At 44.0% G+C, this 27,718-nt stretch overlaps 1 protein-coding gene across 1 annotated transcript in view; it reads left to right on the top strand.

Moving 5' to 3' along the window:
* Positions 1-428: 428 nt before the first annotated feature.
* Positions 429-27,718, top strand: part of LOC106571404 (exostosin-1) — a 299,296-nt gene continuing 272,006 nt past the window's right edge. The window contains exons 1-2 of the mRNA XM_014144454.3: positions 429-1,791; positions 2,111-3,198. Of these exons, the coding sequence (XP_013999929.1) occupies positions 2,237-3,198 (962 nt within the window). The 5' untranslated portion in view covers positions 429-1,791; positions 2,111-2,236. The remainder of the gene's footprint in view (positions 1,792-2,110; positions 3,199-27,718) is intronic.

Below are 27,718 nucleotides of genomic sequence, written 5' to 3'. Positions count from 1 at the left end.
GCCATTAATTATACAAGGGAGTGTTGCTAAAGTTATAGTCCGCTACAGTGATGACGTACATACAGGACCATATTACCAAGTTATTACATTATCATCACACTTCTTCATCATCATCATCATGAATCAGCGCAGTATTGAATCATTTACTCATCATCTATTTCTGCGTTTAAGCTCTGTATTCAAGACAAGAATGCATAGTGGAATATTTTGTCAACTTCACAATAGCCTACAGTACACGTTGAGATGAAAAAAGTAAGCGCAGACTATGTGCAATCTATATTTCAAGCACACCCCTAAAGAGTGAATATGGGCGACTGATACAAAAAAAGAGCTCTGGGTAGTGGGCACGTCATGATTAGGCAGGCTACCATACCACCGAACTTCGTCTCGCATGCTTTCTCATCGAACAGCTGCAGTTTCTGCCAACGCCTCTTGAAATGATCGACGCTTCCCTCATCCATTTCCATTGCTCACAGCGCATCCTCTACCAATAACCGCGGTCGGAGGCGCAGCCTCTCGTTGTGGGAGGTTCATTGCATGGTCCTCTGCTCTGAATGGGAGTGGAGAGGGATGCAGGAGGATTCGTAAACTCCACAGGACCCGTGGAACATTTTGAATTACCCCCTATCTGCGAACTGTGGTTGCATTCGTAGTGATTCAATCACAGCCCGGTGAATGAAAGACAGAGATTGAAGCTTGATGCACCGTATCACTTTGGTGTAAATTTGACGCTTGGTCGTTGGAAGATGCTGTGCTGGGCTCCAGACTGTTGAGGCGCGTGTCGTTTAGGTGACACAGACACTTAACTTTACGGACTGTGTATCATTTATCTGCTATGTAATTGGGAGCAAGTGGATGTACATGGGATGCATACAATTACGATCAGGTGGATGTATTCAACTGTCACGCATGATTTACACGAATTTATAGAGATTGAGAAAATAACCCTGAATTAAATCTCAGCAGTGATTCGTGCACGGTATGCATGTGCGCCTTGTTGAACGGACGGAGCTGGGTAGACAATCATGGACTGTCATCAGACGAAGAATATGCCAATGCATTGTAGGTTCCACAATCGTAACGATTGGAATTGACATAGCCAGTCTGTACGAGCGCCGGGGAAGTATGGAGAGACAGGTCTAGATTCACTCATTCGGATTCACCCGTTGAGAGCGAACTTTGGAAACTATAAAGTGTTCTCCATGGAAACTTTTATGCAGGATTCCGACACACTCAAAGATGACAGCCTGAGCAAATCGTTGTAAACACCACTATAGAATTGCATGAATACAGAAAATATAGGTAGGCCTATATAAGTAAGTCTTATGGGGGTGGGGGGGTCCCTTATGGAAATAAGACTACACTAAGAATAATAACAATTTAAAAAAAAAGTTTTAGCGGGGCCTCCCATATGGGAAAATGACCTCTATCGCAAGTGATGACATGTTCTTCAAGAAGTGCAAGGCAGGGGCCCTTGAGAATGAAAGAACAGTATTTTTGCATGAGTTCTCTGGGATATGTTGACGTAAACGTAGGCAACCACATTCTAGGTAAGGAAAAAGGTTACTTTGCTTCGGATGGCTTCCAATGCATCTCCAATTTCGTTGACTATTATCCTCACAAAAATACATAATTTTTTGTTAATTAAGTGTCCCAAAAGCTATTCGGATAATTTAGGATGCTGTATTTACGTCGTGTTTATCAACTGTTCATCCTGGTGAGAGGGAATCAATCAACGCTGGAAGTTTCAGAAACAGAAAGTAGTCTACCACAGGTGTTCATTACAAAAAGGTAGGACACATGTTTTCCCAGATACATGACTTCATTCAATAAACGTTTGGTTTTTCTTCAATGGGATTGGTGATTGAATGGAATTGGTGACGAGTGATCTATATTAATTCATTATTACTTTTGTGGATGGGTGGGAAATTGTCTGAAGGAGATTACTTTGGTGTTGAGCAATTGATTCTAATCAGAAAGATGAATATTGATTGGTTTCAAAACATGCAGCAAACACTGTCAGTGATACCAATGCATCTCTTGTCTCTGCATGTATAATGTCCAGCTGTAGTGTGATTATCAGGCACTCTGTTCTATCCTGTGCACACAGTGACTCAGACCAGCAGCATGCTTACCTGTGGATAAGAGTAATCCCCGTGGGTTGAGTGTGGACCCCCACGTTCTCCCTGCTCCTTCTCCTGCCTTGGTTCCCATCACCTTCAGCCCTACTGTCCACATGCAGGCCAAGAAGAGGTACCTGCTCGTGTCTCTAGGGGCCTGTCTTCTTCTGGTTGCCTACTTGTGGGGACTGCAGATTGGGGAGTTCCATCACCAAAACCACCACCAGCAACTCTACAGAGTCGCCCAGAGCCCCGGCCTGCCCAGACAGCGTTGGCCTGAGTGGACCCACCCGCTCAACACCTACCTGGAGGACGGAGAGCAGGAGGAGGACAGCCCTCTCCTCCACCACCAGCACACCTCTCCCAGGGAGAGACGGGAGGTCCGTAACAACATCTACAAGAGCAGGAGGTGCCGCATGGACACATGTTTCGACTTCAGCCGCTGCCAGAGGGGGTTCAAGGTGTACGTCTACCCCCTGCTGAAAGGGGAGACGGTGTCTGAGAGCTACCAGAAGATCCTGACAGCTGTCGAGGATTCCCGCTTCCACACCACAGACGTCAACGAGGCCTGTCTGTTTGTGCTGGGCATTGACACTCTGGACCGGGACCAGCTGTCAAACCAGTACATTCACAATGTCAAGGCTAGAATACAGAGCCTCCCTACATGGAACGACGGAAGGAATCACCTCATATTCAACCTTTACTCTGGCACCTGGCCAGCTTACACAGAGGAACTGGGCTTTGATATTGGCCAGGCCATTTTAGCCAAAGCCAGCATTGATATGGATAACTTTAGGCCACACTTTGATGTGTCCATTCCTTTGTTTTCAAAAGACCATTCTCAAAAAGGAGGGGACAAGGGTTATTTGACACTCAACAATGTCCCTCCATCAAGGAAATATTTACTGGTTTTCAAAGGGAAGAGATATCTGACGGGTATTGGTTCAGAAACCAGGAATGCTTTGTATCACATTCACAATGGGGAAGATATCATTCTTTTGACCACCTGCAAGCATGGGAAGGACTGGGAAAAGCATAAGGACGCAAGATGCGACAGGGACAATGAAGAATACTCAAAGTAAGTTCCCCTCTTATGTCCTTTTGTTGGTTCAGCGTCTGTCGGTGCTAATTACTACAAGTGAGTCACATATTTCACAATGGTATGTTTTTCACTCTACAGCACAGGATGTACAGACAGTCTGATACAGCATATCAATGGGTTAATCCCTATTTCAGTAAGACACTCTTAGCACTGTGACTATCATCATACTGCAGTTGTTCATCCATATTAGTTGGATTATCCTGACAACATTTGCATCCAGTTTTACTTTCATATCTTGCTACTGTATCGATCTACCAATATCTCGGAGCAACGGGAAAAAGCAGCTTCGGTGGTACAGGTTGGCTGTGATCTTTGCCTGATTTTTATAGATGCTTTAGAATACCCATGAGAGTACTGCTAGTCTGCTATATAGTCGAACATGTTCTTTAGTTCTGCAGCCTGAATATAAGCACAGTGACTAAACACTTAAGAGATCTGAGTGCAAAAAATCCCTCACCACAGAGCAGCTCCATAACAGCTGACAATTAAATGATTTTTTCAGCAGTTGAGCAAAAAGTTAGAGGCTTTCATTGGATTGCAAATTTACTGGCCTTGCTTGAATCAGAGCATAGAGAAGTTGCTACTCTTTTTAAAGCACATGCCTCAGTAAAGTTACTGAAGCATTTGCACCCTAACAAAATGTACATAACCCAGTAATCCCATACGGAACCATGTGACAGTTTTAATTTGCCTCATTTAACCTGGAACCACATGGGAAGCATTGACTTCCATTGTATCGGACTCTCTTGATTTGTTTTGTATGGCTCGGTTTTCCACCACTTCCCATTGTTGCAGGACGGGCATGTTTGTGCAGTGAAGACCATGTCATCACTGGTAATGCTCAGTCTTATGTACGTTTTCAACTTGCATTCCAGCCCTTACAGTTATTTCAGTGCCATACTAATAACCTCATTGGTTATTAGTATGAATGAATGTCCCACAGATGTTTTTAGAATGGTCAGATAGTTGGAGTGTGGAACACATCCTGTGAGGGCTTTTAGGGGTTTTTGTTACAGTTCTGGGTCTGTGGCAAATCACATCACACATTTTGTTTGATCAGACCAATAACATCAACATCTATAAAAATGTCTTTAAGCTCCCAGAGAGAAAGATTTAACAGCACTGTTTGAAGAAAAACCGATGTGGCTTATAGTAGAATTACCAAAGATATCAAATGACTCTCTCTGACAGTGACAAGAAAGTAAACAATATTATGTACATTCATTCAGATGCAGTGTGGGCAAGACAAAGTCCACACCTGAAGATTCTCTCTTTGTGAATAAAATGGAAGGGGATTTCAAAGCCTCAGTCAGAACAGTCAATAATTGGCCTTCAATTGAATTAAACCGGGGCTGAGGGATAGAGGAAGATCACACCCCATGCTGGACAGCATGGATTGAAGTCAGATAATTTAACTGTACCACGATAACGTCCCCCAGAACCCAGCACAACAGAACCATGTGTCTCACAGTCACATAACTGACGATGACACGATGTCCCTACACCACCTAAAATGGTGTAGAAGCAGTCATCAAAGCCTTTGTGTCTCAGAAGACAGCCAGATTTCTTTGTCTGGTCCTTGTTCTTTTCCACCTGAGGAGAGTGAGATCCTGCTGATGAGATGTATTGATAGGCTGTAAATTACAGTTTCTCACTGTTGGGTACTTTCTGCAGATCTATCACCAGCCATGAAAGGAACAATCATTTGATAGTGCTTTAATTGCAGACTACATTTAACCTGTTGTTTCCCATTTTCCCAGTTTCGCTGGCAGACAAAGGGGACATGATATTTAATTACTGAAGCACTATAGACTAGTTCTTGCTTTTATGGCAACTACATGTTACATGAAAAACATGTTGATTGTCTGATATTATGTTTGCCATTTTATTCATTTTCACACACTCTTATTCAGAGAGACTTACAGTTAGTGCATTCATCTTAGTGAGCATTTTTTCACCGCGATCAGCGTTTGCCCATTTTATTTTTTACATCACTGGTTATGACCAGTCATGACTTGCTTCTTTATAAATTCATTGGATCATTAGTCTTTTAAGCCTAACTACAATGCTGCAAATACTTATGGGTTTAGAAGATATCTGGGTGACTTGCTAGACTTTCTGACAATAAGGTCAAGACTGGGGTACACATATGATCTGAGACATGTTGTATAGGTGCTTCCTCAATCCTGCACATCCGCGTACAAATTAGACAAATGGATCAATCACATCGAAGGTAGTTAGAAGATTAAGTGATTGACAGTCACCGTCTATCTCAGCTGGTAATGCCAGCTGGAATAAAAGGCTGGGAATTGATTAATACTTGCTCGACAAAAACCAATGAGAGCATGAAAAGACCTGGATTGTTCTGTGCTGTAGAATTGGTAAATGCATTTGAATTTTCTTCCAAGTGGATGTGTTACCATCTTGACTAACTGGAATTGAAAGGGTTCATTTGTGAGGTTGTATCTTTGACGTTGATAATGTGGAGCAGCAGTTGTGCACTGGTGCAGTTAATTCCAGCCAGACAGCGCAGGTACGGTTTTGGACATGCTTTTGTTTGTATCTTGCATATGTCTAGAAACCCTGCCAACGTTCTAACAATGCAGCGGCATCTGCTGACACAGAGACATAGATTTGGTGGGTGAACAATGTCATATGTTTGCTCTAGAAGATTTTCATTTTCTTCTGCCATATTAAGTGTTGTTGCCATGTTGCACTTGCAATCCTAGTTGCCTGACTCATAGCTGATACCTCGCCTGGACTCCAAATAAGTAATAGAGGAATGGGACTTGACTCAATCACAAGTTCTTGTTTTTTCTCCCTCTTTCCCATCTGGACTTGTGCATCATAGAAACCTAGCGCCGGGCATCAAATGAAATTTGCCAAAGGTGTGGGTCACTCATGATTGATACCATCCATCTTCACGGGGGTGGGGGGAGGGGGTTGTAGCAAAAAAGCCATAAAGCACTGGCTAGTGGCAATATCGGTTGTGATATGAATAAATGTTTCCCTGAGATATCTTGACACGCTTGAAAGAAAAGATTTCTGGTATTGGACTTATTTTTCTTGTATGGCTGTGGATTGGATAATGACTTTTATTTTTGACTTGATGATATAAATCATTTCTGTTGTGATTGGCAAAATGACATTGGCAAGTTTCTACAATTAGAGATGGCAACACTAACACTTAATACCATATGGTTTGTGTAATTAACCTAATAACATGGTAGGTCATTCCAATTCCTACTTATGGCAGTCTAAAGCACTATCCACTTGACACTTGTCAAGCCATGACGTTGATAAAATGCACTAACAATAGTGTAATTTCAGAGCCATTTTCTAGATGTTTACAAAAGCAAACAAGCTATGTACTTTGATCCTAAACTACTCAAGGCACACAAATTGTATGCTTTCATGTCTAAAGTAGATCTAAATTAAGAGGCAAAGCATCATACTCACTGTAGTTAAGCTGATTTGATTACATTTACTTACCTCTGAGAGCTGTTGACCTGCGTGTGTGTGTGTGTGTGTGTGTGTGTGTGTGTGTGTGCACTAGCTTGCTCAGTGTTTGTGTGTATGAGTCACAGATTCACCCCGGCCATTGTAGCTTCTCTCAAAGGCTCAGCCTCTCAGCATCTTACCCTGGAAGAGGTGAGAACTATATAGAATCACCACCCTCACAAAAACAACCCTTTGTGTCAAGGGTGGTTATAAGTTATACTTATGCATCCCTTCATAGGTATTGTGATTTGTAAGTCGAATGGGGGGGTAGAAATGGGGGAAGGTATCATGGGGGGATATGATGCAGAAAATATTACTATGATTGGGGATTTATCTATAAATGGGGGGCAAATACAGGAGAAGTTTCTCAGCTAAATATAAGCCCTGGAAAGAGGTATCTGAGCTGGCAACCATCAGGTACCATAGTTACAATCTGATGCCACGTTCAAAACAACTGGGAACTCGGAAATCTCTGACTTCAGTCTGTTCAAGACAACTGGGAACTCTGGGGGGGACTAGCTCCGACTGGCAAAAATCATTTTGAACGGTCATCCAACTCAGAATTTTAACTCAAGAATCTTTCTAGTGCTCCGGTGTCATGATTTGACCTCGTAGTCTTGAGAGCACCATAAGTCAGTAGAATGAACCATCCTTCACCTTACATTTTAGTCATTTAGCAGACGCTCTTATCCAGAGCGACTTACAGTACTGAATGCATACATTTCATACAGTTTTTCCCCCCCGTGGGAATCGAACTCACAACCCTGGTGTTGCAAACACCATGCTCTACCAACTGAGCCACACGGGACCTTGTTTTGTTATAACATCTTTAGTCTGATAGACGCTTACGTGACAACCAGAATGCATTGTATGATGTCAACAAACATGGCGCCACACATAGCTGGCAAATAGCTTAGCATTAACTCATCATAATCAGTACAACCTTCAAAAAAGTATTTTACACACATCATGTGTCCATTACAATCTATGCAAGAATCGGAATGCATGATTTGTCACCAGAACTTTAAAACTTGATTACATAGCTCAATTTGAATAAAATTGAGCTCGGGTGCATGCTGTATCCATTCATCATCCTTGAGATGTTTCTAAAACTTGATTGGAGTAAATTCAATTGATTGGACATGATTTGGAAAGGCACATAACTGTCTATATAAGGTCCCACAGTTGACAGTGCATGTCAGATCAAAAACCAAGCCATGAGGTCAAAGGAATTGTCCAAGACAGGATTGTGTCGAGGCATAGATCTGGGGAAGAGTACCAAAAAACATCTGCAGCATTGAAGGTCCCCAAGAGCACAGTGGCCTCCATCATTCTTAAATGGAAGAAGTTTGGAAGCACCAAGACTCTTCCTAGAGCTAGGCCAAACTGAGCAATCGGGGGAGAAGGGCCTTGGTCAGGGAGGTGACCAAGAACCCGATGGTCACTCTGACAGAGCTCCAGAAGTCCTCTGTGGAGATGGGAGAACCTTCCAGAAGGACAACCATCTCTGCATCACTCCACCAATCAGGCCTTTATGGTGGAGTGGCCAGACAGAAGCCACTCCTCAGTAAAAGGCACTTAACAACATGCTAGGAGTTTGCCAAAAGACACCTAAAGGACTCTCAGACCATGAGAAACAAGATTCTCTGGTCTGATGAAAACAAGATTGAACTCTTTGGCCTGAATGCCAAGCGTCACATCTGGAGGAAACCTGGCACCATTCCTAAGGTGAAGCATGGTGGTGGCAGCATCATGCTGTGGGAATGTTTTTCAGTGACAGGGACTGGGAGACTAGTCAGGTTTGAGGGAAAGATGGATGGAGCAAAGTACAGAGATCCTTGATGAAAACCTGCTCCAGAGCGCTCAGGACCTCAGACTGGGGCGAAGGTTCACTTTCCATCAGGACAACGACCCTAAGCACACAGCCAATACCATGCAGGAGTGGCTTCAGGACAAGTCTTTGAATGTCCTTGAGTGGCCCAGCCAGAGCCCGGACTTTAACCTGATCGAACATCTCTGGAGAGACCTAAAAATAGCTGTGCAGCTACGCTCCCCATCCAACCTGACAGAGCTTGAGAGGATCTGCAGAGAAGAATGGGAGAAACTCCCCAAATACAGGTGTGCCAAGCTTGTAGCGTCATACCCAAGAAGACTCGAAGCTGTAATCACTGCCAAAGGTGCTTCAACAAAGTACTGAGTAAAGGGTCTGAATACTTATGTAAATGTGAGAGTTCAGTTTGTTATTTTTAATACATTTGCAAAAATGTATGAACATCTTTTTGCTTTGTTATTTTGTTTAGATTGATGAGGGGGGAAAACAATTTAATCAATTTTAGAATAAGACTAACATAACAAAATGTGGAAAAAGCTAAGGGGTCTGAATACTTTCCGAATGCAACAGTAGAAACGACAACACGATATGCAGAAAATAAGGCACTCACTTTGATAGGAACGCAAACATGTTCAGAGTTATTATTTGTAAGGAAAACAACAATGAAGGCAATGCGGGTGCCAGCCAGAAAATGTGCCAGGGGGAAAAAGTTTATGAAAGGCCTGTTCTGACTAGAGTTGCACAAATGTCTGCATACTTGATCTGGGGAAACACTGGCGAAGTGCTTGGGCTCTCGTCGAAGAGAGAAGTTTGTCTGGCTCAGTAAAGCCTCAAACGTAAATTGTCTGCAAAAGTGAATTGGGCTAATTCTTATCTGAATTAATGAGGCAGAATTCAAACTGTTAGAATATCATTTGAAATTGACAAGTTCAAACAGTGTTAACTAGGGTTAACTTTCCTGTTGCGTAACAATCACACATTGTTCACACCACGCGCATAAAAAAACTCATGCTGACTGTTAGAGATATTTGGAATTCATGGTGAAAAAGTTAATAGTTATTAAAAGATATCTAGCTGGCAAACATTTAGTTGTGAATTCCATTCTGTAATTAGATCACATGGTGTATGCTGCACAACAGTGAGTGATTCACAAGTCTCCAGTTTCTCATCGTTGTGTGTTGGTAAACAAACACCATGTGACACGTGACTGGGTACTACCGTAAACATCATAGGAATGTGACCGGTAAAATTAAGAATGCGTTGTTCTTTATCTCCTAAAGTATTGCACAAGTTGACGCAGCTATTTACTAAAAAAGTAGCTACAAATATTCACATTTATTTAAAAACTTAAAATAAATAGTTTCAATAGTATTGACGGTATTAAATCCATCCCGTGGCTTTTTTCAAATATTCCTGTATATACGGTATACCGCCCAAGCCTAGATCACAATTGAGTAATTGTAAGGGCTGTCTTCAGGAATGGACCAAAATGCAGCGGAGTTAGTATTCATCTTTCAATTTAATTAGAAAGAACACTATAACAAACAAACAAAACAAGGAAACTGACAGCCAACAGTCCTGTCAGGTGCAAACACACTAAACAAGAAACAATTACCCACAAACCCCAGTGACAAACAACTCCTACATATGTGACTCCCAATCAGGAACAACGATTCCCAGCTGTTCCTGATCAGGAGTCACAAGACACACACCAGACTGCCACGTCCTGACCCCCAAACTACAACACCAGCTCCATCTGCTGGTCAGGACGTGACAGTACCCCCCCCTCAAGGTGCAGACCCCGGAATGCACCTAACCACAACAACAAAAAACCACCAACAAACAAAATCCCCAACAAAACCCTAAAACAGTAACCCTAAACAATAAGGGAGGGAAGGGAGGGTGGCTGCCGTCAACGACGGCACTGTGCTACACCCTCCCTCCCCAACCCACCTATCCTGGAGGCGGCTCAGGCTCTGGCCGTTCCAGGCTGTCGGGGCAGTCTGGCAGCTCGGGGCAGTCTGGGCAGTCTGGCAGCTCGGGACAGTCGGGGCAGTCTGGCAGCTCGGGGCAGTCTGGGCAGTCTGGCAGCTCGGGGCAGTCTGGCAGCTCGGGGCAGTCTGGGCAGTCTGGCAGCTCGGGGCAGTCTGGGCAGTCTGGCAGCTCGGGGCAGTCTGGGCAGTCTGGCAGCTCGGGGCAGTCTGGGCAGTCTGGCAGCTCGGGGCAGTCTGGGCAGTCTGGCAGCTCGGGGCAGTCTGGCAGCTCGGGGCAGTCTGGGCAGTCTGGCAGCTCGGGGCAGTCTGGGCAGTCTGGCAGCTCGGGGCAGTCTGGGCAGTCTGGCAGCTCTGGGCAGTCTGGGCAGTCTGGCCACTCCGGCAGTTCAGGGCAGTCTGGCCACTCCGGCAGTTCAGGGCAGTCTGGCCACTCCGGCAGTTCAGGGCAGTCTGGCCACTCCGGCAGTTCAGGGCAGTCTGGCCACTCCGGCAGTTCAGGGCAGTCTGGCCACTCCGGCAGTTCAGGGCAGTCTGGCCACTCCGGCAGTTCAGGGCAGTCTGGCCACTCCGGCAGTTCAGGGCAGTCTGGCCACTCCGGCAGTTCAGGGCAGTCTGGCCACTCCGGCAGTTCAGGGCAGTCTGGCCACTCTGGCAGTTCAGGGCAGTCTGGCCACTCTGGCAGTTCAGCGCAGTCTGGCCACTCCGGCAGTTCAGCGCAGTCTGGCCACTCCGGCAGTTCAGCGCAGTCTGACCTCTCTGGCGACTGTTGACTGGCGGGCAGCTCTGACGACTGTTGACTGGCGGGCAGCTCTGACGACTGTTGACTGGCGGGCAGCTCTGATGACAACTGTTGACTGGCGGGCAGCTCTGATGACGACTGTTGACTGGCGGGCAGCTCTGATGACGACTGTTGACTGGCGGGCAGCTCTGATGACGACTGTTGACTGGCGGGCAGCTCTGATGACGACTGTTGACTGGCGGGCAGCTCTGATGACTGTTGACTGGCGAGGCTGGGTTGACACACTAGACTCCTGATGCGCGGGGCTGGTATAGGACGTGCCAGCCCGGAGACACGCACCTCCATGCTAGTGCGTCTGGCGGGAAACACCGGACCGAAAGGGCGCACTGGCGGTCTTGAGTGCAGGGTTGGCATCACCCCTTCCGGCTCGATGCTCCCCTTGCCCTGGCACCTGCGGGGCGCTGGTACTGGGCGAACTGGGCTGTGCGTCCGTATAGGCGAGATGGTGCGCACCTCAGCGTAACATGGCGCCCTCCACCTCGTACGCACCTCCCTGTAGTCACGGGTAGCTGGCTTACGGCTCTTCCCTGGCCTGGCCAAGCTACCCGTGTGCCCCCCCCAAAAAAAATCTTGGGGCTGCCTCTCGGGTTTCCTAGCCAACCGTGTTCCAGCGTAACTTTCCCGATGGTTCCTCTGTCCAGCTGCCTCCACTCTCCTGAGTGCCTCCACCTGTTCCCATGGGAGGCGATCCCTTCCGGCCAGGATCTCTTCCCAGGTGTAGACTCCCTTGCCGTCCAGGACGTCCTCCCATGTCCATTCCTCCCTTTTTCTCTCCTGTCGCTGCTCCTTCCTCTTCCGCTGCTTGGTCCTTGTTTGGTGGGTAATTCTGTAAGGGCTGTCTTCAGGAATGGACCAAAATGCAGCGGAGTTAGTATTCATCTTTCAATTTAATTAGAAAGAACACTATAACAAACAAACAAAACAAGGAAACTGACAGCCAACAGTCCTGTCAGGTGCAAACACACTAAACAAGAAACAATTACCCACAAACCCCAGTGACAAACAACTCCTACATATGTGACTCCCAATCAGGAACAACGATTCCCAGCTGTTCCTGATCAGGAGTCACAAGACACACACCAGACTGCCACGTCCTGACCCCCAAACTACTACACCAGCTCCATCTGCTGGTCAGGACGTGACAGTAATGTGATTCGGTTGTTGACGGTAGTATCAACTTCACTTGTATTCTAATGGCAGTAAGGGTGATTTTATATTATTATTATACAACGGGTGGGTCTAATCCTGAATGCTGATTGGTTAAAACCGCATTCCAGCTGGTGTCTATTCCACAAGTTACCACTGGCTAAATCTGACGTTTTAAATGCCTATTTACTCTGTTCCATCTGACTGTGCAATCCACTGTCTCATCAGCCCAGCCAAGCAATTTATACATTTAATAATCTCCACTATAAAAAGCTACTAGACATTATCTCACATTTCTTTTAGACTAACATTTAGTTTTCAACAGCGGAGATTTGTATAAACCTTGCTGTCTGTCTCGCCAACGTTTGCAATATTGTTGCAATATTCAAATTCGATCTCCAGCTGTCCCATAGTAACGAATTGTAACACCCTGGCCATAGAGAGGGGTTTTTGTTCTTTATTTTGGTTAGGCCAGGGTGTTACATTGGGTGGGCGTTCTATGTTCCGTTTCTATGTGTTACACCCTCCCTCCCCAACCCACCTATCCTGGAGGCGGCTCAGGCTCTGGCCGTTCCGGGAAAACAAACTGAAGTGTACAGGTGGTCGACAGGGGGCTCTGGGTGTGTCTGGTGCTGACTCACCTGGGGGGTTGATGTAGTGCTCTGCCTGCCATCCGAACTCCCGGGGGGACTCCTCCAGCACCGGTCCGCAGTGTGTCCTCTGCACCCGCAGTGGGTGCAGGAGAGGCCCCCCCCTGGTCCTCCTCGATGCAGCTCCTTCACAGACCTGCCCGCTGACGAACAAACAATCCCGCACAAAGACGAACCCACAGAAACAAACTAAATACCTCCCCACTAATGACAGACAAGAGACAGGTGCGGGCTAGATCAGACAAAAAACAAAGAACACAGAAACATAGATCGGTGGCAGCTAGTAGACCGGCGACGACGACCGCCGAGCGCCGCCCGACCGAGGAGGGGCGCCATCCTCTGTGGATACTGTGACAGTTATTTTCTCTGTCTCTCTTCATTTTTCATTTCTATGTTTGTTTGTTTTTTCTTTTTTTCTTATTTTATCTCTGATATTTGGCTAATTCTCAATTAGGATGCACCTCTCGTGGACATGCCAAATGCCAATAGGATATTTGTCTGGGCACTTGAGGGGTGGCAGCATTGAACCAGGTTGTCATGGTACGGTCCGTATTGCTTTCTGGGCTACGCCAATCGGTGGTTGAAGGTGAGCTTAGGACGCTAAAGGTGCTTCATTGGTAAGGAGGTTGTCCTTCTGGCAGTGGTGTAAAGTACTTCAGTAAAAATACTTTAAAGTACTACTTAAATCGTTTCTTGGGGGGGTGTATCTGTACTTTTGCTTTAGTTTTTATATTTTTGATGACTTTTACTACACTACATTCCTAAAGAAAATAATGTACTTTTTAGTCCATACTTTTTCCCTGACACCCAAAAGTACTCATTACATTTTGAATGCTTAACAGGACAGAAATGGTCCAATTCACACACTTATCAAGGAAACATCGCTGGTGATCTCCAATGCCTCTGATCTGGCAGAATCTCTAAACACATGCTTTGTTTGTAAATGATGTGTTAGCGTGTGCCCCTTGGCTATCTGTAAATTAGAAAAACTAGAAAATCTGTCCATCTGGTTTGCTTAATATAAGGAATTTGGAATGATTTACTTTTACTTTTGATACTTTAGTATATTTATAACCAAATACTTTTACACTTTTACTAAAGTAGTATTTTACTGGTGACATTCACTTTTACTTGAGTCATTTTCTATTAAGGTATCTTTACATTTACTCAAGTATGACATTTGGGTTCTTTTTCCACAACTGCCTAATGGTATGGGGGAGGCTGTAACGGGTGGGATATTGGAGGACAATTGGAAGTCTTCTTTGTCAGTTGCAGCTACAGTGTGCTTAGCAGTGCATATATCATTGTACAGCTTTGTGGATACTTGATCATCGTGGTACTTTTTAATAATACGTTTACAAGCACATATTATGGTAAGTATAATTTCAATTTATATCTCATTGTGGTGAAAATGGTATAGCTAGTTATAATTGGAATGGTTTAGCAGATCATAAAAAAGACGCTTAATCTTTACCTGGCTAAAAGAGAAAGAATATAACATTTACTGTTTACAGGAAACTCACTCTACAACTACAGATGAAGTTGTATGGAAAAAAGATTTGGAGGTAGAAATGTGTTTCTGTCATGGGCAAATACATTCTAAAGGGGTAATGATATTCATTAACTACAGTTTTGATCCGAATGTGCAAACTGTCTAAACTGATCCGCAAGGAAGGTGGATCCTTTTAAATATGCCATTGGAATATAAACAGTTTTGGCTCATATGGTCCAAATAATGATGATCCACACTTCTTTGAAAATATTTATAACAATTTATCGAGCTCACAAGCAACATACGATCCTATAAGTATGGTGGGAGATTATAACAGAGTTTTAAGTACTTCAATGGACCGTAAAGGAAATCACACTACAAACTATCAAACTATTGCTCTTAAGGAGATCACAACTATCATGGACACATTAGAACTAGTGGATATATGGAGGTTTAAATACCCTTACTTAGTAAGATGTACATGGAGGAGGCTTAATCAAGCTAGTTGTCTTGACTACTTTCTTGTGTCCTCCTCGTTGGTACCAAAAGTAAAATTATTGATAGGAGACAGAATGGTGGATGGTGGACACAGGTGGACACAGGTGGACTCCAATCAATTTGTAGAAACATCTCAAGGATGATCAATGGAAACAGGATCTACCTGAGCTTAATTTCGAGTCGCATAGCAAGGGGTGTGAATACTTGTGCAAATAAGCTATTTAAAAAATATATATATATTAATTAGCAAAAATGTGTAAACCTGTTTTCACTTTGTCATTATGGGGTATTGTGTGTAGATTGATGAGGAAAGAAATGTATTTAATCTATTTTAGAATAAGGCTGTAATATGGAAGAAGTCAAGGGGTCTGACTTTTGAAGATGGCGCCAAAGAACATGGCTGTTTTTTTACATTCTCCCAATCAATTGTGCTATTCAGTTAGTTTTTTGCGTTTTGTGAAACTTATTTTTGAACTTATTGTGTACATAATGTTGCTGCTACCATCTCTTATGACCGAGAAGAACCTCTGGACATCAGAACTGTGATTACTCATCGCGGAATGGATGAAACTTTTTCCTTTAACGAGTCCGACGAGAAGGATATCCTGCTTTCACTGAACTGGCCCAGATCCAGAAGAAAATACGCAGGAAAAGGGGCCGCAGATCAGGCAGCCTTCTGAGAATCCGTAGGTGAGTAAGTAAACTCCCACTGCCATCCATTCATCTTGCTAACATGCAATCATTGGAAAATAAAATTGATGACCTACGATTAAGATTATCCTACCAACGGGACATCAAAAACTGTAACATCTTATGTTTCACCGAGACGTGGCTGAACGACGATGCAGACAATATAAAGCTAGCGGAATTTTCCATGCACCGGCAGAACAGAGACGCTAACTCTAGCAAGACGAGGGGTGGGGGTGTGTATCGATTTGTCAATAACAGCTGGTGCACTATGTCTAATATTAAACAAGTCTCGAGGTATTGCTCGCCTGAGGTACAGTACCTTATGATAACCTGTAGACCACACTATCTACCAAGAGAGTTCTTGTCTATATTATTCGTAGCCGTCTATTTACCAACACAGAACAAAGATGGCACTAAGGCCGCTCTCAACCAACTCTATAAGGCCATAACCAAAGAAGAAAATGCTCACCCAGAAGCGGCGCTCCTAGTGGCCGGGGACTTTAATGCAGGCGAACATAAATCAGTTTTACCAAATCTTTACCAGCATGTCACATGTGCAACCAGAGGGAAAAAAAACCTAGACCACCTTTACTCCACACACAGAGATACATAATAAACTCTCCCCCGCCCTATATTTGGTATATCTGACCATATATCTATCCTCCTGATTCCTGGAGCATGATGTACCAGTGACTCGCTCAATACGGAAGTGGTCAGATGACGCGGATGCTACACTACAGGACTGTTTTGCTAGCACAGACTGGAATATGTTCTGGGATTCATCCAATGGCATTGAGGAGTACACCACCTCAGTCATCGGCTTTATCAGTAAGTGCATCGACGACATCGTCCCCAGAGTGACCGTACGTACATATCCCAACCAGAAGCCATGGATTACAGGCAACATCTGCGTCTAGCTAAAGGCTCGAGCTGCCGCTTTCAAAGAGCGAGAGACTAATCCGGACGCTTATAAGAAATCCCGCTATGTCCTCAGACGAACCATCAAACAAGCCAAGCGTCAATACAGGATTAAGATTGAATCCTACTACACTGGCTCTGACGCTCGTCGGATGTGGCAGGGCTTGAAAAATATTACGGACTACAAAGGGAAACCCAGACGCGAGCTGCCCAGTGACGCGAGCCTACGAGACGAGCTAAATGCCTTTTATGCTCGCTTCAGGGCAAGCAACACTGAAGCATGCACGAGAGGACCAGCTGTTCTGGATGACTGTGTGATAACGCTCTTGGTAGCCGATGTGAGCAACACCTTTAAACAGGTCAACATTCACAAAGCCGCTGGGCCAGACGGATTACCAGGACGTGTACTCAAAGCATGCGCGGACCAACTGTCAAGTGTCTTCACTGACATTTTGAACCTCTCCCTGACCGTGTCTGTAATACTTACATGTTTCAAGCAGACCACCATAGTCCCTGTGCCCAAGGAAGCGAAGGTAACCTGCCTAAATGACTACCGGCCCGTGGCACTCATGTCGGTAGCCATGAGGTGCTTTGAAAGGCTGGTCATGGCTCACATCAACAGCATCCTCCCGGACACCCTAGAGGCTCCTCAACAGCTTCTACCCCCAAGCCATAAGACTGCTGAACAATTAATAAAATCGCCTCCTGAAAATGTACGTTGACCCCCCCACCCTCCCTCCTCTTTGTACACTGCTGCTACTCGCTGTTTATTATCTATGCATAGTCACTTCATCCCCACCTAGGGGCTTGTAAGTAAGCATTTCACGGTAAAGTCTAAAGTCTTGTATTCGGCGCATGTGACAAATACAGTTTGATTTGATTTGAATACTTTCCAAAGGCACTGTGTATGGGGCATACAAATCAAATCAAGTCAAGGTTTATTTGTCACGTGCGCCGAATACAACAGGTGTAGAACTTACAATGAAATGCTTACTTACAGGCTCTAACCAATAGTGCAATAAAGGTATTAGGTGAAAAATAGGTAAGTGAAGAAATAAAAACAACAGTAAAAAGACAGTGAAAAACAGGAGCGAAGCTATAAAGTAGCGAGGCTACATACAGACACCGGTTAGTCAGGCTGATTGAGGTAGTATGTACATGTAGATATGGTTAAAGTGACTATGCATATATGATGAACAGAGAGTAGCAGTAGCGTAAAAGAGGGGTTGGCGGGTGGTGGGTGGCGGAACACAATGCAGATAGCCCGGTTAGCCATTTGACTACCTGTTCAGGAGTCTTATGGCCTGGGGGTAAAAACTGTTAAGAAGCCTTTTTGTCCTAGACTTGGCACTCCGGTACCGCTTGCCATGCGGTAGTAGAGAGAACAGTCTATGACTGGGGTGGCTGGGGTCTTTGACAATTTTTAGGGCCTTCCTCTGACACCGCCTGGTATAGAGGTCCTGGATGGCAGGAAGCTTGGCCCCAGTGATGTACTGGGCCGTACGCAATACCATCTGTAGTCCCTTTCGGTCGGAGGTCAAGCAATTGCCGTACCAGGTAGTGATGCAACCAGTCAGGATCTTCTCGATGTTGCAGCTGTCGAACCTTTTGAGGATCTTAGGACCCACGCCAAATCTTTTTAGTTTCCTGAGTGGGAATAGGCTTTGTCGTGCCCTTTTCACGACTGTCTTGGTGTGTTTGGATCATTCTAGTTTGTTGGTGATGTGGACACCAAGGAACCTGAAGCTCTCAACCTGCTCCACTACAGCAGGTTGACCTCTCAACCTTGCTCGGTCCTCCTTTTCCTGTAGTCCACAATCATCTCCTTAGTCTTGGTTACGTTGAGGGATAGGTTGTTATTCTGGCACCACCCGGCCAGGTCTCTGACCTCCTCCCTATAGGATGTCTTGTCGTTGTCGGTGATCAGGCCTACCACTGTTGTGCCGCCTGAAAACTTAATGAAGGTGTTCGAGTCGTGCCTGGCCATGCAGTCGTGGGTGAACAGAGAGTACAGGAGGGGACTGAGCACGCACCCCTGGGGGGCTCCAGTGTTGAGGATCAGTGTGGCAGATGTGTTGCTACCTACCCTCACCACCTGGGGGCGGCCCGTCAGGAAGTCCAGGATCCAGTTGCAGATGGAGGTGTTTAGTCCCAGGATCCTTAACTTAGTGATGAGCTTTGAGGGTACTATGTTGAACGCTGAGCTGTAGTCAATGAATAGCATTCTCACATAAGTGTTCCTTTTGTCCAGGTAGGAAAGGGCAGTGTGGAGTGCAATAGAGATTGCATCATCTGTGGATCTGTTTGGGCGGTATGCAAATTGGAGTGGGTCTAGGGTTTCTGGGATAATGGTGTTGATGTGAGCCATTACCAGCCTTTCAATGCACTTCATGGCTACGGACGTGAGTGCTACGGGTCTGTAGTCATTTAGGCAGGTTGCCTTTGTGTTCTTGGGCACAGGGACTATGGTGGTCTGCTTGAAACATGTCGGTATTACAGACTCAATCAGGGACATGTTGAAAATGTAACTATCTCAGCTCTGCAGATTTTGCTGCAAAGAGATAGAATCATTAGATCACTTATTTTGGTATTGCCCCCTATGTAGCTTTTTTCTGGTCCAAGGTTCAGGAGTGGCAAAACAATCACAACATTTACCTAAAACTAAGCCTACAAATAGCACTGCTGGGAGATTGGGAAAGCCATAGTCAGTCAACAATATAATACTCTTATTGAAAATATTAATCTTTAACTTACAATCTGGATACTATTCGATTCAGAATTCTTGTGAAACAGCACAGTTGAAAAATATATGCTTTTACGGAGAGAGGTGGTATGTGCTGAGAGTAGCTGAGGGGTGCATTTTTAAAAGCCCATGATTTATAATAGTTTTATAATAGATTGAAAACCAATTTATGTAATGTATACCGGATGTGTTTAAGAACAATCTATCTAGATGTGGTTGACACTGAGTATACTAAACGTTAGGAACACCTTCCTAATATTGAGTTGCACTCAGAACAGCCTCAATTCATTGGGACATGGACCGACTACAATATGTCCACAGGGATGCTGGTCCATGTTGAATCCAATGCTTCCCACAGTTGTGTCAAGTTGGCTTTATATCCTTTGGGTGGTGGGCCATTCTTGATACACCCTGGAAACTGTTGAGTGTGAAAAATCCAGCAGCATTGCAATTCTTGACACAAACCAGTGTGCCTGGCACCTACTACCATACCTCGTTCAAAGGCACTTAAATATGTTGTATTGTCCATTCACCCTCTGAATGGCAAACATACACACTCCATGTTTCAATTGTCTCAAGGCTTAAAAATGTGTCTATAGTGATTTGGAATTGATTTAACAAGTGACATCAACAAGGGATCATAGCTTTCACCTGGATTCACCTGGTCAGTCTATCATGGAAACAGCAGGTGTCCTTTAATGTTTTGTATTCTCAGTGAATAGCAAATGCCTATATTTTTGCTATGTAACTACTATGTAAAAAAAAAAGTGCCTTGTGTGTAGAATGTACAGTACCAGTCAAAAGTTTGGACACACCTACTCGTTCAAGGGTTTTTCTTTTCTTTTTACTATTTTCTACATTGTAGAATAATAGTTAAGACATGAAAACTATGAAATAACACATATGGAATCATGTAGTAAGCAAAAAAGTGTTAAACATATCAAAATATATTTGAGATTTGAGATTCTTCAAAGGAGCCACCCTTTGCCTTGATGACAGCTTTGCATGCTCTTGGCATTCTCTCAACCAGCTTCACCTGGAGTGCTTTTCCAACAGTCTTGAAGGAGTTCCCACATATGCTGAGCATGGCTGCTTTTCCTTCACTCAGCGGTCCAACTCATCCCAAACTATTTCAATTGGGTTGAGGTCGGGTGATTGTGGAGGCCAGGTCATTTGGTGCAGCACTCCATCACTCTCCTTCTTGGTCAAATAGCCCTTACACAGTCTGGAGGTGTGTTGGGTCATTGTCCTGTTGAAAAACAAATGATAGTCCCACTAAGCCCAAACCAGATGGGATGGCGTATCGCTGCAGAATGCTGTGGTAGCCATGCTGGTTAAGTGTGCTTTGAATCATAAATAAATCACATACAGTGTCACCAGCAAAACACCCCCATACCTTCACACCACCTCCTCCATGCTTCACAGTGGGAACCACACATGCGGAGATCATCCATTCACCTACTCTGTGTCTCACAAAGACACAGCGGTTGGAACCAAAAAATCTCCAATTTGGACTCTTCAGATGAAAGGACAGATTTCCATCGGTCTAATGTCCATTGCTCGTGTTTCTTGGCCCAAGCAAGTCTCTTCTTATTGGTGTCCTTTTAGAAGTGGTTTCTTTGCAGCAATTAGACCACGAAGGCCTGATTCACGCAGTCTCCTCTGAACAGTTGATGTTGAGATGTGTCTGTTACTTGAACACTGTGAAGCATTTATTTGAGCTGGAATTTCTGAGGCTGGTAACAATAATGATCTTATCCTCTGCAGCAGAGGTACCTCTGGGTCTTTCTTTCCTGTGGCGGTCCTCATGAGAGCCAGTTTCATCATAGAGCTTGATGGTTTTTGCGACTACACTTATAGAAATGTTAAAAGTTCTTGAAACTTTCCTTATTTGACTGACCTTCATGTCTTAAAGTAATGATGGAATGTAATTTGTTTTTGCTTATTATAGCTTTTCTTGCCATAATATGGACTTGGTCTTTCACCAAATAGGGCTATCTTCTGTATACCACCCTTACCTTGTCACAACACAACTGATTGGCTCAAGTGCATTAAGAAGGAAAGAAATTCTACAAATTAACTTTTAAGAAGGCATACCTGCATACCCGGGGCGGCAGGGTAGCCTAGTGGTAAGAGCGTTGGGCTAGTAACCGAAAGGTTGGAAGTTCAAATCCCCGAGCTGACAAGGTACAAATCTGACGTTCTGCCCCTGAACAAGGCATTTAACCCACTGTTCCTCAGCTGTCATTGAAAATAAGAATTTGTTCTTAACTGACTTGCCTAGTAAAATAAAAAAAAATTGAAATGAATTCCAGGTGACTACCTCATTAAGCTGGTTGAGAGAATGCCAAGAGTGTGGAAAGCTGTCAAGGCAAAGGGGGGCTACTTTGAAGAATATAAAATATATTTTGATTTGTTTAACACTTTTTTGCTTACTACATGATTCCATATGTGTTATTTCATAGTTTTGATGTCTTCACTATTTTTCTACAATGTAGAAAATAGTACAAATAAAGAAAAACCCTTGAATGAGTAGGTGGTGTCCAAACTTTCGACTGGTACTGTACATGTAATATAAAACATATATATGTAATAAGTTATTTTTGTCCTCTGAAGAGGGGTGGTGGTGGATGTGCCACCACCCGCCAAAAAAAAATTGATTATAGGGTGAATTGTGCGTGACCTTCCTGGAAGTGCAAACCTGCTGTGGTGGAATTCCCTTGTTCTCAGGGTTCCTTGCTTGGCCAGGTACAGTATAGTAAACCAATATATGAGGTGTGTCAGGAGGCCAGCAGTCAGTCACTCCTGAGAGGCCCTCAGGTGCTGGCAAGGTGAATCTCTCTCTTTAACTAGCGATGGTTTGAGTGCTGAGTAAACATGCCAGCCTCTCCATCTATTACCAAGGCTGCTGGGTCAATCATCTTTACAGCTGCTTTATGAAGAGGGACTTCACAAGGCATAAACTTAGGCTTTATTCCTCCTGTCAATTCTAATTTATTGAACCTATCTAACATTTCATGCAAGAGAACCCAAACAGCCTTTCCCTTCTTTCCCTCTGAAGATGAATGCACTGGAGTGAGATGTTTGCAGCACATTTTAATAGATTTTTACTGCTAAATATGTATTACTTATGTTTTTTTTATACATGCTTAAAAATATACAGCAATCAAATTATTGATGATAAACATGCAGTTAACTGCCAAAATAATGCAAACACTTGAGTAAATGAGGGCTACAAAGTATATCAAATCAAATTGTATTTGTCACATGTGCCGAATAGAACAGGTAGACCTTACAAGCCCTTAACCAACAATGCAGTTCTAAGAAAATACCCCCCCAAAAAGTAAGAGATAAAAGTAACAAATAATTAAAGAGCCGCAGTAAAATAACAATAGCAAAAATATGCAGGGGGTATTGGTACAGAGTCAATGTGTGGGGGTACAGGTATTGAAGTAATTGAGGTAATATGTACATGTACACTACTGGTCAAAAGTTTTAGAACACCTACTCATTCAAGGGTTTTTGGAGTATTACCTTCCTGTCCGAATCATTAACAAAAAATACTTTGCCCCCCCCCCCCCCAAAAGCAGGTTCTTCCACACAGGTGTGGTTTCTGAGTTAAGTAAGAAATTAACATCCCATTATGTTTAGGGTCATGTAGGGTTGCACATTTTGGGGAATATTCAGTTGGAAACTTTCTGTGGGAATTAACAGGAATATATGGCAATTAACGGAAATATATGCAAATGAATATTAATACCATTTAAATGTAGATGTTTTTTGCATTGGATATATTTACCATATCATATGGAGACAGAAACATAAACCTTTTACCTTATCATAAGTAGTCATAATTGCAAATGATTAAATCCTTCCAACAGAAATAAAAAAAAACTTTAATTTAATGAGTTGACTTTTCACATGGGATGATTTCACTGAACAACAAAAGAAAGGTAATATTGAATGATCCCCAATGATCCATCGCATCTCCCAAAAACGTTTTCAACATACATCTGTAAAATGATAGTCTAGAAACTAAAGCTTTGGTTGTCTTCCTCTCAGGCTTCCATGTCTTCTCCCTGGACCTCCTCAATGTCCACCTCTTGAACATCAGACTCTGAAGCCTCATCTTCACTGTCACTTTCCAACCTTGTTCAGGATAGCTCGTTGTCAGGCTCAAAAACCCTCAAATTTGCCCGGATGACCACCAATTTTTCAACCCTTGAATTGGTCAGCCTGTTGCATGCTTTGGTGTGTGTGTTCCCAAACAAGGACCAGTTGCGCTCTGAGGGGGCTGATGTTGGTGGGATTTGGAGGATGATGGAGGCAACAAGGGAAAGAGCCTCAGATCCACAAAGTCCCTTCCACCAGGTGGATGGTGAGATATGTTGGCACAACCGCCATATTGCATCTCCATCCCAAAGCCCTTGCTTGGAAGTGTACTTCGCCAGACTGCCAAGAACCTTGCCCTCATCCAGGCCAAGGTGGCGAGACACAGTCATGATAAAACCATAGGCCTTGTTGATCTCTGCACTAGACAGGATGCTCTTGGCAGCATACTTGGGGTCCAACATGTACGCTACGGAGTGTATGGGCTTCAGGCAGAAGTCCTCACTCTTTTTTATGTATTTCAGAACTGCAGTTTCCTCTGCTTGTAGCAACAGTGAAGTGGACAGGGCAGTACGGATTTCTTCTCTTACATTTGCGAGCAGAGTCTGAACATCAGACAGGATGGCATTGTCTCCCTCAATCCGTGCAATGGCTACTGCTATAGGTTTCAGGAGTTTCAGGCTGCTTACCACTCTCTTCCAAAATACATCACCCAGGAGGATCCTCTTGATGGAGCTGTCCTTATCGGCAGACTGTGATATGGCCATTTCTTGGAAAGACTCCTTCCCCTCCAGGAGACTGTCAAACATGATGACAACACCACCCCAAAGGGTGTTGCTGGTCAGCTTCAATGTGGTGCTCTTATTTTTCTCACTTTGCTTGGTGAGGTAGATTGCTGCTATAACTTGATGACCCTTCACATACCTAACCATTTTCTTGGCTCTCTTGTTGAGTGTATCCATTGTTTTCAGTGCCATGATGTCTTTGAGGAGCAAATTCAATGCATAAGCATCACAGCCAATGGGTGTGATGTGAGGGTAGGACTCCTCCACTTTAGACCAAGCAGCCTTCATGTTCGCAGCATTGTCTGTCACCAGTGCAAATACCTTCTGTGGTCCAAGGTCATTGATGACTGCCTTCAGCTCATCTGCAATGTAGAGACTGGTGTGCCTGTGCTCTTGTAGAATACTGGTTGAGGGGTGGAGATGATGTAGTTAATTATGTTCATTTAAAATGAAACATGTATGGAAACAGGTGAATTAACACTCCTCAGTTAGCAGGCTCAAGCAAGCTAAAACCCACATGGTAGCAAAAACTAACTAGCAGAAATTGTTAAGAAGTTAGAAGTTATTATTTTAGCTACCATTGTTTTTGCCCCCATAGGATGACAATGCCCCCATCCACAGGGCACAAGTGGTTACTGAGTGGTTTGGTGAACATGAAAATGATGTAAACCATATGCCATGGTTGTGTCAGTCACCAGATCTGAACCCAATTGAACACTTATGGGAGATTTTGGAGCGGTGCCTGAGACAAAACACCAAATGTTGGAATTTCTTGTGGAAGCATGGTGTCGCATCCCTCCAATAGAGTTTCAGACACTTGTAGAATCTATGCCTAGGTGCATTAAAGCTGTTCTGGCTCGTGGTGGCCCAACGCTCTATTAAGACACTTTATATTGGCATTTCCTTTATTTTGGCAGCTACATGTAGTATATCCGTGAAAGAAAGACGCTGAATAAACAAAAGAATAAACAGTTGTCATAAAAAATCTGCAGTTTACAATTTTTGTATGATCTGAAAACCCTGTGGCAATGTAAGTTTTGCTTAATTAAAAGTGTTGGTCATAAAGTGGGGCCATAAAACAGCAAGCTGCTGTTCTGGCAGGGATTCACAAACCTCCATTGTTCCGCTGATGCGGTTGTGTTGCAGAGCGCTTGCTTTATGGTTTCAATAGAAGGGGATGAGCAATACTAAGACCATAACTTTGTCTGAACAGATTTATTGCACATTGACCCTAATTATAATTTAATATTCTCAACTACCCTCGGGGTACTATTATCCATTTTGCTGAGTCATGTTTTTCAATCCATTTTGAATGGAATGCCTAATCCCTATTGAGAGCAGGATTATCTAATATCCAGTGGTATAAACCATTTCAGGAAATGTTCCCTGAATATCCCAGTTGCTCAGATTATGAGCAGACCACTTACTTCCTTAAATCTCCAAGGCTATATCATAGGATATAAGCACTAATATTGCCTGTAACTGCCTATAATGATACACTTTATGTGATAATATAGTATTTTCCTTACATCAGGCTGTTTCTGATAGAATAATATATAATACATCTTTATTGTCCATTGGTTAGAACGAAAATGTCTCTTTAGTTTTTCCCATCACCTCCAGATGCGTACACACCAGTTGAGATTACCCAGGGTCAGTGCAGCACCCCTGGATGGATACGCCGTTGGGTGATGGTCTCTCATAAAGTATACACAGGACAGCCTTGCACAGCAGAGAGCAGGTTTGTGTAAACACTCTTTGAGTGTCATCAGTGTAGATTACCGCTCATCCATTTTCACCAGCAGCAAATAGTGCTTATCACATATTGACACATTCAACAGCAGAGCAGAGAACTCTATCCCCAGATCCCAGGGCTATTTGTTCTTGCTGCCTTCCAATGAACTGCTACTCACATTCACAACTCCATATTCCTATTCACATTTATTAATAGCTCAGGCAATCCAATACTCACCCCCAATGGAGACGCATGTGTCATAAAAGCCAATTTATGCTTGATCCGAAATGTAGTCGGAGACCAAATTGAGCTTCGTACCGCATCACCGTGCACCTCCCAAATCTCTATATAGCTCTGCATTGACATGATTGGTTGATGATAGGTGGGGGCTGGAGGTCCTGTATAAACACAAACTCACTTCCTTGACAACTTCCTTCACAACCGTTCTGCGCTGCTCTGTGAAGCGCAAGAAGTATGAATGCCCTGACTCCTACAGAGGCTGTATATGCTGCATGGCCAATGCAGACGTCAGATTGACCATGCAGCGCCTTTAATGCCTCAATTACACTTACAGCGTCATTGTGCAAAATGGTACGCAACATCATTTGTATATGTGTGCAACTAAAGTTCAACATTCACCTTCTGCTACCATTTCTGTCAAGCCGTCTACGCATACAGTTTGATGCATACGTTGGATAAATCCAATGAATGCACTGCAACTGCCTCTGCAAATCAATACTACAAGGCAAACGCCGCTTTCCATTGGAAATGAAGGTACTTCTGGTGTACCAAAATGCAATGGTGCTGTCGTGTGATCGAGGTTTAAGAGACCACATGAGAAGCACAAGTTAAAAGACAATGTTAATGTCACCGCTGTAGCCTACTGTGTGCACAGGGTCACAGTGATACTGTGGAGCAGTGGACTTGTAGCAAATGTGTATCAGATAGGGCTTTCATCCTAGTGAAGGGATGTGAAAATGCCATTGTTCAACCCACAGATCTGACCTGCCTCCCCTCTTTGGGATCAGGCTTTATTAAAGTGGCTCACAGGGGGTAGCGAGGTGACGGACATCCTTCACAGGAACTCATCTTATCTCATCCCACCTTCAACCACTGGAGGAGTAACCCTCTACTTTCCTCTCTCTCCTCTTCACCTCCAACCATTGAAGGAGTAACCCTCTACTTTCCTTTCCTCTCACTCCACCCACTGAAGGAGTAACGCTTTACTCCTCTCCCTCCACCCACAGAAGGAGTAACCCTCTACTTTCCTTTCCTCTCCCTCCACCCACTGAAGGAGTAACCCTCTACTCTTTTCTCCTCTCCCTCCACCCACTGAAGGAGTAACCCTCTACTCTTCTTTCCTCTCCCTCCACCCACTGAAGGAGTAACCCTCTACTCTTCTCGCCTCTCCCTCCTCTTCTATCTCCCAACTTTGATTACGTACCTCAAATGTAGAAACATCCAGAGGATGGCAGGTGCCAGTTTGAATGTCAATGTGTTTTGTTTGAGGAGGTAGGCGAGAGCAGAGCGTATCTCTCTCAGACAGCAGGGGATAGCCTGAGGGTTTGATCATCGAAATGCTTCTGTACATTTTCCTCCTAATG

This window comes from Salmo salar, chromosome 15 (genome assembly GCF_965601325.2).
Source record: "Salmo salar chromosome 15, fSalSal1, whole genome shotgun sequence".
NCBI lineage: Eukaryota > Metazoa > Chordata > Actinopteri > Salmoniformes > Salmonidae > Salmo > Salmo salar.
The sequence above is the reverse complement of the archived record's forward strand: the minus strand, read 5'-3'. Positions and strand labels throughout refer to the sequence as shown.